A 12,585-nucleotide genomic window follows, 5' to 3' on the forward strand; every position below is an offset into this window, starting at 1 on the left:
GTGCTAAAGGACTCGAATCTTGCTTCAGTGTACAAGAGGTCTTATGATCCTGACCCAAAAGTGTTGAGCACCATATTTTCATCTTATTAGATATGCTGGCCACCCAGACTTACCTGGGAGCCAAGTTGCGGCCTGCAGGGTGGTGGAGGGGTGTGGAGGCATGGCGGCTGCCATGTGCTCTTTGGAGGCCCTTCCCCTTGCCCACATCCCGGCAGTCAGGATATTCAAAATCCCGGGTCTGGCCAATCAAGAAACTGCATTGGCCAAGCCTAGGAGGCGGGATTGGGGCTGTGGACCTGGGAGACACAGGTTCCTCACACGTCTGGCTACACATTTCTTAAAGGCCGCTAGCTTCTTACTCTCCTCATTCCGCATTGCATGGCAACTCACCTTCCGCTCCCTAATTTCAGGTTTTCGTTTACTGGGTGCTCCTCTGTTTTGGGGCTGGTTTACATTTTGCTCGTTTTCTTTTATTGTCACAACCAGAGCTTCTTTTGAGCCAGAATGCCCCATGCCCCAGAAAAGCGTTGCAGCACCTCTTTAAAATATTCACGACTGATGTGACATGGATATTTTTAAAATGGCCTGTTTTGGCCATTTGGGGCCCGTTTGTGTTCGGATCAGGATGCTACCAGGTGGTGGAGGGTTCCCCCATCCAGCAGCGGCCGGTTCCAGGCCAATCTGGGCCCAATCTGGGCTGTATTGGGCCCATTTTAGCCATTTTGGGCCAATTTAGGGCTAAAAACGGGGGAGGGTTGCCCTGCCCAGCAGCAGCCCATTCCAGGCAATCTTGGGCCCGATTCAGGCCATTTCAGGCCCATTTAGGTCCCAAAACAGACAGATTGGGCCAAAACGGCCAGGATTGGACCGCTGCCTGGTGGGCAAGCGTTCCTCCACCTGTCAGTGGCAGTTCCAGGCAGACTCAACCTTGATCCGGGCCATTTTGGGCCCATTTAGGGCACGAAACAGCCAGGATCGGGCCCAAGTTGGCATGGGCTGCTGCCAGGCAAGGAAACCCTTCCCCGCCCAACAGTGGCCAGCTTCTGGCCATTTTGGGCCCCTTTCAGCCATTTTTGCCCAATAGGGGCTCAAAATGGTCAAAAAGGGCCCGAAATAGCCAAGACCAGGCCTCTGCCAGGTGGGAGAACACTCCCCTGCCTGGCAGCAGCCCGGGTTCTGGCCATTTTGGGCCCCTTTTGGCCATTCTGGCCCCCATTGGGCCAAAAATGGCCAGGATCTGGCCTGAAACAGCCAGGATCGAAGCTCTGCTGGGTGAGAGAACACTCCCCCTCCTGGCAGCAGCCCAATCCTGCCTGTTTTGGGCTCGAACCTGGCCATTTTGGGTCCCTTTTGTGCCCTAAAAGGGCACAATTTGGGCTCAAAATGGCCAAGATTGGGCCCAAAATGGCCAGGATCGGGCCTCTGCCAGGTGGGAGAACACTCCCCGTCCCACTGTGGCCCGATCCTGGCCATTTTATGCCTTTTGGCCATTTTTGGCCCAATTCAGGCCAAAATTGTTAGCATTGGGCCCAAAATGGCCAAGATCAGGCCCAAAACGGCCAGGTCCGGGCCGCTGCCTAGCGGGGGAGTGCTCTCCCATGTGGCACCAGTCCATTCCAGGCTGATTCGGGCCCATTTGGGCCCAACTTGGGCCTTAAACGGACAGGATTTTGCCCTAAACAGCTAGGTTCGGGCTGCTGCCAGGAGGAGGAGTGATCTCCTCTGTGAAAGCAGTCCGTTCTAGGCCAATCCGGGCCATTTCGGGCCCATTTTGGCCAGGTTTGGGCTGCTGCCATGTGGGGGAGTGATCTCCTGTGCAGCAACAGGCTGTTCCAGGCTGATCTGGGCTGTTTTGGATCTGGTTTGGCCCAATTTGGGTTCGAAACAGCCCAGATCTGGCCCCTGCTGTGTGGAGGAGTGCTCCCCTGCAGCACAGTGGCCTGTTCTGGGCTGATTCAGGCCCGATCAGGGCCAAATTTAGCCTTATCTGGGCCGAATCTGGCCCCCTTATGGAGCATGGGAGCACTCCCGAGGCTGCCATAGCCTTTGTGATGATGTCATTTCCCGGAAGTGATGTCATCACGCAGTCCCAGAAGCATGTGCGCGCTGCACGCACATGTAGTGAGAGGCATGCCACCTCTTTCCTCATAAAAAAGCCTTGGTCACAACTTTTGGGCCGGTTTGTCATGGGGATCAGATTCTTTTGGGAGGAGGTGGTGCCTGCATGTCCAATCTCCTCATAAAGGGATTCCCCTAAGGATTCTTGGGAGTGAATATGGGGGTGCATGCCCAGTGGGAGCTGGCAGGGCACACTCACTCTCAGTTGGTAGGGGATCCACAAAGAGGAGTGGACATCCACGTGGTTCCCACTATCTGACACTCCTTGGTTTCCCCTCTTTGCAACTGGTTGAGGGAGTGCAGTGGTTCATCAACAGGCAGGTGTGTCAGCCGATGCTCAGGATCTGGCCCCCATGCATCACAACTGCTCCTTCAGCTGTTGTTTAATAAAGTTGTGGCCTTCATTCATTCCATACAACTGTTTTTGTGGTTTCTTTGTCACCGTATCTCCCTCCCTTTTCCTGCCTCTTAGCACTGGGCTGCAAACAACCTCCTCTACACCTTGTTCTCAGATTTTCTAGGCAGTCGTCGTTCAAAGTCCAATCACATTCCCTACAATGTGATTCCTATCCTTCCATGGGCCTTTCAAATAATGCAACACAACAATCACAACATTATCAGAGCATCTGGGCAATAGTGCACTGTCTCTTACAAGTTTCTGAACCTTAAATATTAAATAAAACATCCAAATAAAGAATTAAGAGTCACAAAATTTGTCCTAGAATAATTTGTCTAATGTTTGTGAAGACTAATCAGCTGATCTGGCTTGTAAACAAAGTCAACTACACTGTAACCAAAACACATTTTGTTATTGATTTCAATGATGTTCAGCAGCTCCATAAGGGTCCTCAAATGTACTGTTGATTGGAAAAATGGAAGGCATACATTATATCTGCATAGTCATAACAAATAACATTCTAGTTACAACCATAAATATTAATATACTTTTGTTTAAAGAAAACAAAACCATACACACCTGAGCTATATTATCCAATAAGGCTTGTTTTAAAATACTGAAATGTGTAAACATACATAGCCCAAAGGAGCATTCTTTTGTAAAAGGTAGGCATATTTATAATTTTAATTACAATGCATATCTTTTATTTATAAAAACACATTTTAGACGATTGAAAATAGAAACAATTCTACAGAACAAGGGCAACTTTCTGTCACAGTGGGATGTTTCAACTGAAATATTTTTAGGACTAGTTTTCACATGTATCCTCTATTTATTTTATCCTCATGGCAAGGAATGCTGGTAACCAGCATGAACAAATTTTAGTGTTTGGGACACAAAAGCAGCAGTAGTCATTTCCATGACTGTGCCAACACATTCTTTAACCCATCAGCATTACAGAATTGGCACAGCTGTCTCCTTGCACATCTTAGTTACTCCTAATATTTCTCCATACAATAATGTTTATATTAAATTCATATCTGACTATGACCAAAAAGTGAGGTTTTCATGTTCTAAGCAACTCTACTTCATATGCTAAACAACCCTAAGCAACACTGCAGCTCCTTAAAAGAAAAGCTGCATGAAGAAAATGGCACGGCATCCTATGATGGTAAAGGGAGAAGAAAGCAGTATGACATTCCAGGAAGAAATTCAGATCCCCACATCCTCCTTTGGATTTTGACTGTTTTACCAGATTCTAGAAAAATCTACCTGAAAAAAATGTTTGAAAAGTACAAAAGTGATTCAGTATTTGGAATGCTGTATGAACACCACTAAAGTTTAAGAATTAATTTATGATCAATTGACACCTTGGTTTGCTGATTCTTTCAGAATCTCTCCTTTAAGACTCACCAATTTTATTGTAGCATAAGCTTTCAAGAATCAAGTTCTCTTCGTCAGACTAACACGGCTAACTCCTCTGCATTTCAGAGTCTCTGTAGACGAGACATCTTACACGAGAATGCTCAAGCGTAGGGAGATGCAATGTTAGCCAGGAAGCATAGTTCAATTTCACCTCTCTACACAAAGCCTGCAGAGATAGCTCCTCAGAGGGTTTGTTAATTTCCCCGAAGACTGTCAGTTTCACGTCCCCTTTGGGGAAGTGAAGATGAAACTTTAAACTAGGCTTTCTGGCTAACATTGCATCTTCCTACACTTCAGCGTCCTCATGTAAGAGGTCTTGTATACAGAGACTCTCAAATACTCCGTTCTCCTGGAGATCTTTCTTTTCCAATGTGACAATATTTTGTTGAATGTTCTTTAGTGCAAAATTTGCTTTCTTGAGACTGAGAACCTGTTCTCTGCTTTTTGAATATAAAATGTTCAATCAGAAGTAAATGTCGCTGAGTTCAAGGAGGCTTACTCCCAATAAAGGGTGATAAGGAATTCAGCCTCAAGTTAAGTAAGAAAAAAACACCAACAGAATGTGAGTGCAATCCAGAAAAGGCTATATGTGCTTAAGATACACAGCAATTATAGGGATGCAAGTAAATAATAGTAGTTTAAATCTTATTGGTTTCCATGGAACTGTATAACATTCTTTGGGTTATTCTCCTGTTATGTAGCTAATCCAAATGTCTTCAGATATGTGCTCACCAGATGTGCATTCAACGTGCAGCATCAAAAATATGATCTGACATTAAATACTAATTCACATTAGCAAAAAGATCAATAAAATACAGACTCATCTAACAAAATGCAAATATTAGAGGAATACTGAAATTTTTCTGTCAGGATGATCAATCATTAAGAGTAGTTAATCAAGTTTTGAATGTCTGCAGTTAATTTCTTCCGTTCTTAACACAACATCAAGAAAAAAGTTCCATGTAATAAAACTACATTTTTACTGGTTATATTTTTCTCTACTTTATTAATAATTTAAAACATGAAAACTATGTATCCAATCCAAAGTGATACCAGTACAGTATCAACAGAAAGTAGTTACTATAGACAGTATAGCAGATTTATTAGAGGTTTGACTGACAACATGTGAAGACTGAACTTCTAACTCATTTTAGGGAGGGGTGGTGCTTGTGAAGAGAACAAAAGCAAGCAGGTGGTGATGGCTTGTTTTTAAGTTCCTAGGCTTCCTGGCAGCAACAGGGGGCTATTGCAAGAAAGACAAAATCAGCAGAAATTGCCTTCTACTCATGCAACGAGAGTTAAATATAATTCTGTATCTTTTACCAGGCCTCACAGCAGTTCTACTTCTCTACCAGTTCAACTATATGATGCTGGGAGTTCTGTGAACATACCTCCCAGCATTTTTTTAAATTATCATGGCCTCCAATTTGGATTTTTTTTTAAAGCCATACCATCATGCCATTTTTCCTGACCTAAAACAGCCCTTGGAGTTTTGCTATTTGTCCCACTGAAATAAACATACAGATACTCCTATGTTTCCCCTACACAGCAAACAGTGGTTTCTGGGGACCATTTCAGGTTGGAAAAATGGTGTGTGGAAGAGGCTTAAATCCTTCTCTACTCATCTAGACTGTGCCCCTACTTACATGATTTATCAAAAGAGGAATTATCATTGCCACACATAGTTGAGTCCTGTTTTCCCCACTGACTTTGAATAATGTAAAATGTATGGTGTAGAACTACTTTTGCTGAGAGTTTTCTCATCCCCAAAAGTGATAATCAATGAATTGGAATGGGGTCAGAAAAATTATCAAAGCAAGTGATATTAAGTCATTCATTTTATATTATTACTTGTAACCATGGGAGACAGAAGCAGATATGGGACTGCTGGTTTTGGCCTTAGCAAGTTTTTTTGTCTTTGATTATAATATCCATTGGTCGAATTTTATACTTCAGATGGTCAATAAATACTGTGTTGGACATTGTTTGTTGAAAATGTAAAATCCCAATTTTTCAACTTTGTGGTGGCTAAACCACAACTTTGCACCTTAAAGGCCAAGACTAAAAAAAAAATTTTTTTTAAACTCACCTTTTATTTCTCTAATCAGTATTACAAGTTTGATATTAACATTCAAATAGTTTATTGCATCGAATACTCTTTAATAGGCATTTAAATACACGCCACCAGACATGATTCTTCCTACTTCAAAACATGCAGTATCACTTACCCAGTACAGTAACTGGATACAATGCAAGGAATAATGGCTGTACTCATCATTTAAAATTTTAATTTCGTGTTTAGCCTTCACATCAAGATGAGTTCACTTTTCTCTGTTATACCAAGGAGACTTTTTTCTCTTCGAAAACCATCACAAATTCACGGGAAACAGAATTTGTGTCAAATCAATTCCATATAGTAGCATATGAACTGAGTCACTGAGTGAAACTCTTTTTTATGAACACATTAGGAAAGTTGGCATTTAGTTCTAGGACAACTCTATTATCAATTTGTGAACAGAAGGACACGTCAAGTAAGGAAAGATCTTTACAAGACTCCAGCAATTTTCTTAAAGATGCAGGGCTAACCATTCTTGTTCCTATACAGGAAAAAAAAGAGGGAGGAAAGAAGATCAATTGTCAATTAAAGACCTAAATGTTTAAAGAAACAGGCAATACTCTGTAATACCTAGGCAGAAAAAACTTGTAATTTTCAGATATTAATTGCAAATTTTAATTTCCTTTTCTAAACTCATCTATACTAGAAACTAAAACTCCCCTATGACACAGAAGAAAATTAATTCCTAAGTGCTTAACAGTCAGCATGGTATAGTTAATAACCATGAAAAATGAAGCCTGTGTATGCCTTCATCCTTGAAGCTCGCTAAGTAGTCTTGATGAAATCACTAGCTCTCATCTAGATACCTTTATGATTTCCACTGCATAGTTAATGTCAGCTTCGGGGTGTGGGCTGTACAGAGGAGTTTAGTTTGGGAAAACAGGTTTAAACATCCCTTTTCACAGAGACACATCTCAAACTTGGTCCTCTTTCTTTTGAGATTGCTTAGTATAGTAAAGTGCCAAAGATTTATGATCATAGATCTTTCTCATGGCATCTAGTTTGATTCAAGGGATAAACAGAAGTAATATGCAATCTGTACCAACAAAAAAAAAGTGAATCAATGAATCAATTTTTTTGCCTTTAGTTTTGACTTCATTTTGTTTCAGTTTCTTCCTGCTTTTTTTTTAAGACCACCTTTACAGCAATCTTTTCCTGGAGGCTGGTTTTGAGCTGCCCTTTTCTTTATGTGTAATGTTCCTTTAAGTCTTCTTTGTCCTTCCCACTCCCACCCACCTCCGACATATTTTTTTATGATTGGCCTGACATCATCATCAAACCACTTGCTCTCCTTCCTCTCCTCTACTCCGAAGATGAGAAGTTTCATTTTTGGTTTTTTAAAACTATTCAACACTTATAAGCAGGAACAATTTTTTTTCAGCACTAGAATATCAATATATAATTGTAATGATAGTTTAGCAGGTTCTCTGAATTCCCAGCTTTCATTAGAAAAAAGTGAATTTCTTCCTAATGGAGATATAAGGAAAAAGTCGTATCTCCTCAATGGAAGTTGCTAGAGACTTAGGGTTTTTTCTTCTAATGAAATCTGGGAATTCAGAACTTGCTCAACCTAACATTACAACCATATAGCAATATAATGATACTCTCATACCCATTTTTTTTTAATGCAAAAGCCCCGGTGCCCAACGGAGCAGAGGTGGCCACTTCCAGCACCAGAAAAAAGAGGTACAGTTTGAAAGGCACATAGCACTTCACATATGGTTTATAATCAGATGTAAGTGTTTGGAACCGCATGGGGCAGTTCGCATTGACCCTCCCCAAAAGCCAGCTGCAGCCCCCTCCCAACCTGGCAGCCTTGCATATGTCAATGGAGCTCCTCCTGCTCTCTCTCTTCATCCCTAAGCATGTGTTTATTTTATATCTTCTTTAAAATTCAGAAATTTTATCAATATAGGTGTGCACAAAATTTAAAAAGTATGGGTATGCTATGATGCCACTGATGCCACCACCAATGAGACCAGCGTCCTTGAAAATCCTGATTATTCAAGGCACATGTGGAAGAAAATAAACCAACCCCACAACTGTAAAAATGCAGAGGAAGGGCAGTTGTGTGGAAGAACCGTGCACAAAAACTAATTCCAATGCTCGTGGATCATCCACCAAGAAAATCAGGAGTAAGTGCAGCAAGCAGAAAAACCCTAATTATAGTCCCCTTAAAAACCTCTTACTACACTGCTTCATCTCTCATCATTGTCCAAATGTACCACTTGTTTTCCCATGTTTGTTTAGGCAGTGTACAATCAGGGGTGTCAGTAAGAATATAACAGAAAATGACAAATCACATACTTTCCATATTTATCTTAGAAAGGAGAGCTTTGAAATAATATTTAGATTGCATTACACGCCAGAGAAGCTACCTAAAATGACATCGTCTCAAAATATGCTGGAGTTGAAAAGAAAAAGTTGCTTTTTCTTGTTTTAATAAGTTTTATTTCAGTTTATAAACTCAAAAATATAGTCACATAATCACTTAAATCATACAACTACTATCATCTACTTCTACATTTATCTACATAAAACATAAACTAGACATATACATTTAACATAAACCTAAACTAAATCATTCAAATCATATAATTCATGTATCTGTATAGACTTGCCTTATATATTCTGGATTTTTCACTTCTATTTCAATATTTCTATTCTATCTTTACCATCTAACTTCATCTCCAGTAATGATTTTGTTATAAATATGTATTGCAAACATATATTGCCAGTCCCTTTACCTATTCTAATTTAAACTTGAAATTCTTACTTATTCTTAATTTTTAGCTAAATGATCAAAAATACTTTCCATTTTTCTTGAAATTCTGAGGTTAGTCTATTATGTATATAAGATGTTAATTTTGCCATAGTTGCGTATTCATGCAATTTATTCTTCCATTCCTTTAAATCTGGAGCTTTTTTATGCCCTCCATTTTGCTGCAAAAATCACTCTTGATGCTGTCACCACATGCGTGAATAATTTTTGGGATTCATCATAAATTTAAATTTTAATATCTTTTGCATTGTTTCATGTATTTCTATCCAATATTTCCTTGCTATTTTATACTTCCTTCACGTGATAAAAAGTTGCATTCATATTCTGACATTTCCAGCCTTTTCCATTATACTCTTTATTAGTTTGTGCAGTATCTTTGAAAGTAATATGCCATCCATCTGAAACAAATTTTATACTTATTCTCCCTTAATACTTGACATTTAGTAAATTTGATTTTTTTAGTCCAGATTTTCCCACTGGCTCATAGATATATCTCCGAAGTCTTGCATTCATTTTATTGTTCAATTTTTTACTTGCTCTGTTTCTGTGTCATATTGTAATAACACTTTATATGTTTTTCTTAATGGGTGCTTTGAGTCTCCAGTAATTAATTGTTCAAAAGCTGTTTTCTCTCTAAACCAGCCTCCTTCTTTAGCAATTTGTTCTTTAAATTTAGACACCATTTGATAATACAACAACCATGGAATGTTTTTTCATTCATCATAAATTTCCTGCCACGGTTTTATTTTCCCTTGTTTATCCATCATATATTCATAATTTATGTAGTTAATTTTGTATCTTATACTAGCATCACAGTAGGCATCTATTGTAGATATCAGTGGTGACGTTGGCAGACTTATTCTATTTCTGCACTGAAACTATATTCTTAATAGTCTATCCCTCAACATATGAGTACCATCTTGTTTTGAATGGTTTTTAATGATTTCTTGATCCATAAATAGTTATGGATTCCTTCTCTAGTCACAGTTATATCCAGTTTAATATTCCTTCTATTTGGATTTATAATCCAATTACAGTAAAAATTTTGGATCGCTGCCTGACAGCTATAGTGAAATGGCAAAAAATGAACAAATTGAAATTGAACCTAGACAAGATAGAAGTGATGCTTGTTGGGAAGGTAGAGATCTTAAACGACGTTGCACTCCCCACACCTTTGATAGAGTTCATTTGACCCTTGCAGACTTGGTTAAGAGCCTAGTGGTTATACTGGAATCAATGCTACTACTAGAAAAATAAGTTAAGGCAGCTGCAAAAAATGCTTTCTACAACCTCACTCTAGCCTAGAAGATGCTTCTTACCTTGACGTGGCCAACCTAGCTACCTGGATCCATGCTATGGTAACATCAAGGCTTGAGTACTGTAATGCACTATTCATAGGTCTCCCATCTAAGTTAACTAGAAGACTCCAATTGGTGCAAAACGCTGCAGTGTGATTGTTATCAGGAGCGACCAGGAGCATGAATATCACTCCTATTCTGCAGTCACTTCATTGACTACCTATCAGTTACCATGCTCAGTTCAAGGTATTGGTTATCATATGCAAAGCTCTTCATGGCCTTGGTCCGGCATACCTACAGGACTGCCTCCCTCCCTATGTTCCACCACGGCAACTTCATCTGAACAGTGTCTTCTGCAGGTGCCACCCTGAACATGGGTGAAATCAACAGCAGCCCCTACACGGGCTTTCTCTGTGGTGGCCCCTACCCTGTGGAACAGCCTGCCTGAGGAGGTCAGGAGAACCCCCTCTCCTAGTTTTCTGCAAATGATGCAAAAACCAAATTATTCAAAAAGGCTTTTGTATTGTAGGGAGGAGTCTCAGATGCTCTGCTACTGATACTGGTGAAATCACTCATAGACTTCACCAGTATGTTGCCTTACGTACTGTCTGTTGCTTTAAATATGTGCTCCTTTAAATATATGCTCCTATGTGCTCCTAGAATTACTTATGTTCTGTTTCAGTATTTCTTCAACTCTGTATTGGATTCTTGCTAATGTTATATCTTTGTAAATTTGCATTTAATTACTCTATGGCACTGTTTATGAAATTGTCCTTGATAATGACTGTACTACTCTCACATGGTGTAATCTGCCTTGAGTTTCAGTGAGAAAGGTGGACCATAAATGACATAAATAAAATTTTAAAATGTGGTTGCCTGGTGATATAGTTTGATATCTGGTACGGCTAAGGCTCCTCTTTTTTTTCATCTTTTAAATTTTTAATCTTATTCTTTGCTTCCTCCTCTTTCATACAAAGTTATTTATCATTTTCTGCCATTTTTAAAGATATTTTCATCTATACGAATTAGTAACATTTGAAATAGAAAATTCAACTTTGGTAATATGTTCATTTTGAAAGCAGAAATTCTTCCTAACTATGAAATTTTCATCGTTGCAGATCATCAATAATGCTTACCCAGACTTTTGATCGTTATTTTTTATATAAATTATCATTTTGAGGTGTTATATATATTCCCAAATATTATATTGGCCTTTTTGTGACAACACATTCTTTAATTTTTTTAAATGTCTTCTTGCTCTTCTTTAGTTGCTAAACATTCACTTTATATCCAGAATACTTTCCAAACTAATTATTTGTTCCATTATATGTGTTTTTTTTTTTTACTGTTATAACAACATTATCCACATAGCTTTTCATCTTATATGCTTCTTTATCTTCTTTCATTCCAACAATCCTAGTATCCTATCTAATTTTTTTGGCCAATATTTCCATTTCCAAGATAAATAACAATGGTGATATTGGACGGCCCTGCTGAATTCCTTTTCCTATTTCAAATTTTCCTGTTAACGAGCCATTTACTAAAAATTTTGCTTGCTGGTTTGTATAAATGCTTAGCATCCAATTTGAAAATTCAATCCCACAATTCATATTTTGCAATACTTTCATTAAAAATAACCAAGACTCGTTATCAAATGCGTTCTCTGTATCCAAAAAAACCAATGGTTAAGAACTTTTGGTGTGAAAACTTTAGGGTTGTAGAGGAAATAATAGAGAAGAAAATCTCATGCATCTACAAAGTTTTTCTTTTAGGCTATTGTATAAGAGTAAAATCCATTTACCTAGTAATAAATCTATTTTAAGTAGCAAGATTGTTGGTAGCACAATATTGGAAGCAATCTATATTGTTACCTTGCATCAAAATGCTGCTGTGGAAGGTATGATTTATTATGTATATGGAGAAAATTACAGCATATAAGCAAACTAGCTTGATACTCTCACTTCGCTACAGTATTTAACTACTTTAAATCCAGTTATTGCCTTTCTTCAACTGTCTGCAGTTTTCTTGACCTGATTTTTACCTCAGAACACAGAGTTCCACAGCTGACCAATCAAACAGAGGGGAGTGCAAACAGGCAGGAACCTGCCAGCCACACTGGAAAGCCAGGCCCCACAGGGAGATTGGCAACCCTAGCGAACTTTGAGGGGAAGACTGGGAGGTGTGTTTGACTTCAGGACACATTCAGTGACTCCTAATAAAATGTGGGGGGTGAGGACCAATCAGGCCACATACGCAAATGACCTTGAAAGGCTAGCCCAATCAGTGAAGAGTGGCCAAGCTGGCAGTGGGCGGAGGTGCAAGCAGGCAGCAGCCTGCCAGCTACACAGGGAAGCTGAACCCCTTTGGGAAAACACATTTTACTCCTTTTTACCCCCTTAGGGAGTGAATTTCTTAAAGTCCCTTCTTAGTGAGTGTTTACATCAGGAAA

The 12,585-nt window shown here is 39.4% G+C and overlaps 1 protein-coding gene across 2 annotated transcripts in view; it reads right to left on the reverse strand.

Moving 5' to 3' along the window:
• Positions 1 to 1,272: 1,272 nt before the first annotated feature.
• FBXL4 (F-box and leucine rich repeat protein 4) overlaps positions 1,273 to 12,585 on the reverse strand; it is an 82,367-nt gene continuing 71,054 nt past the window's right edge. Inside the window, exons 7-8 of one of the 2 annotated variants that reach the window (XR_008598123.1) lie at positions 6,169 to 6,537; positions 1,273 to 3,787 (exon numbers count right to left, since the gene is read on the reverse strand). Coding sequence is in view for 1 of the 2 variants with exons in the window: in XM_054996588.1 (XP_054852563.1) it covers positions 6,374 to 6,537 (164 nt within the window). In the remaining variant the exon portion in view is untranslated. Of the gene's footprint in view, positions 6,538 to 12,585 lie in introns of both variants that reach the window. The other variant, XM_054996588.1, reaches the window with a different exon arrangement.

This window comes from Eublepharis macularius, chromosome 1 (genome assembly GCF_028583425.1).
Source record: "Eublepharis macularius isolate TG4126 chromosome 1, MPM_Emac_v1.0, whole genome shotgun sequence".
Classification (NCBI taxonomy): domain Eukaryota; kingdom Metazoa; phylum Chordata; class Lepidosauria; order Squamata; family Eublepharidae; genus Eublepharis; species Eublepharis macularius.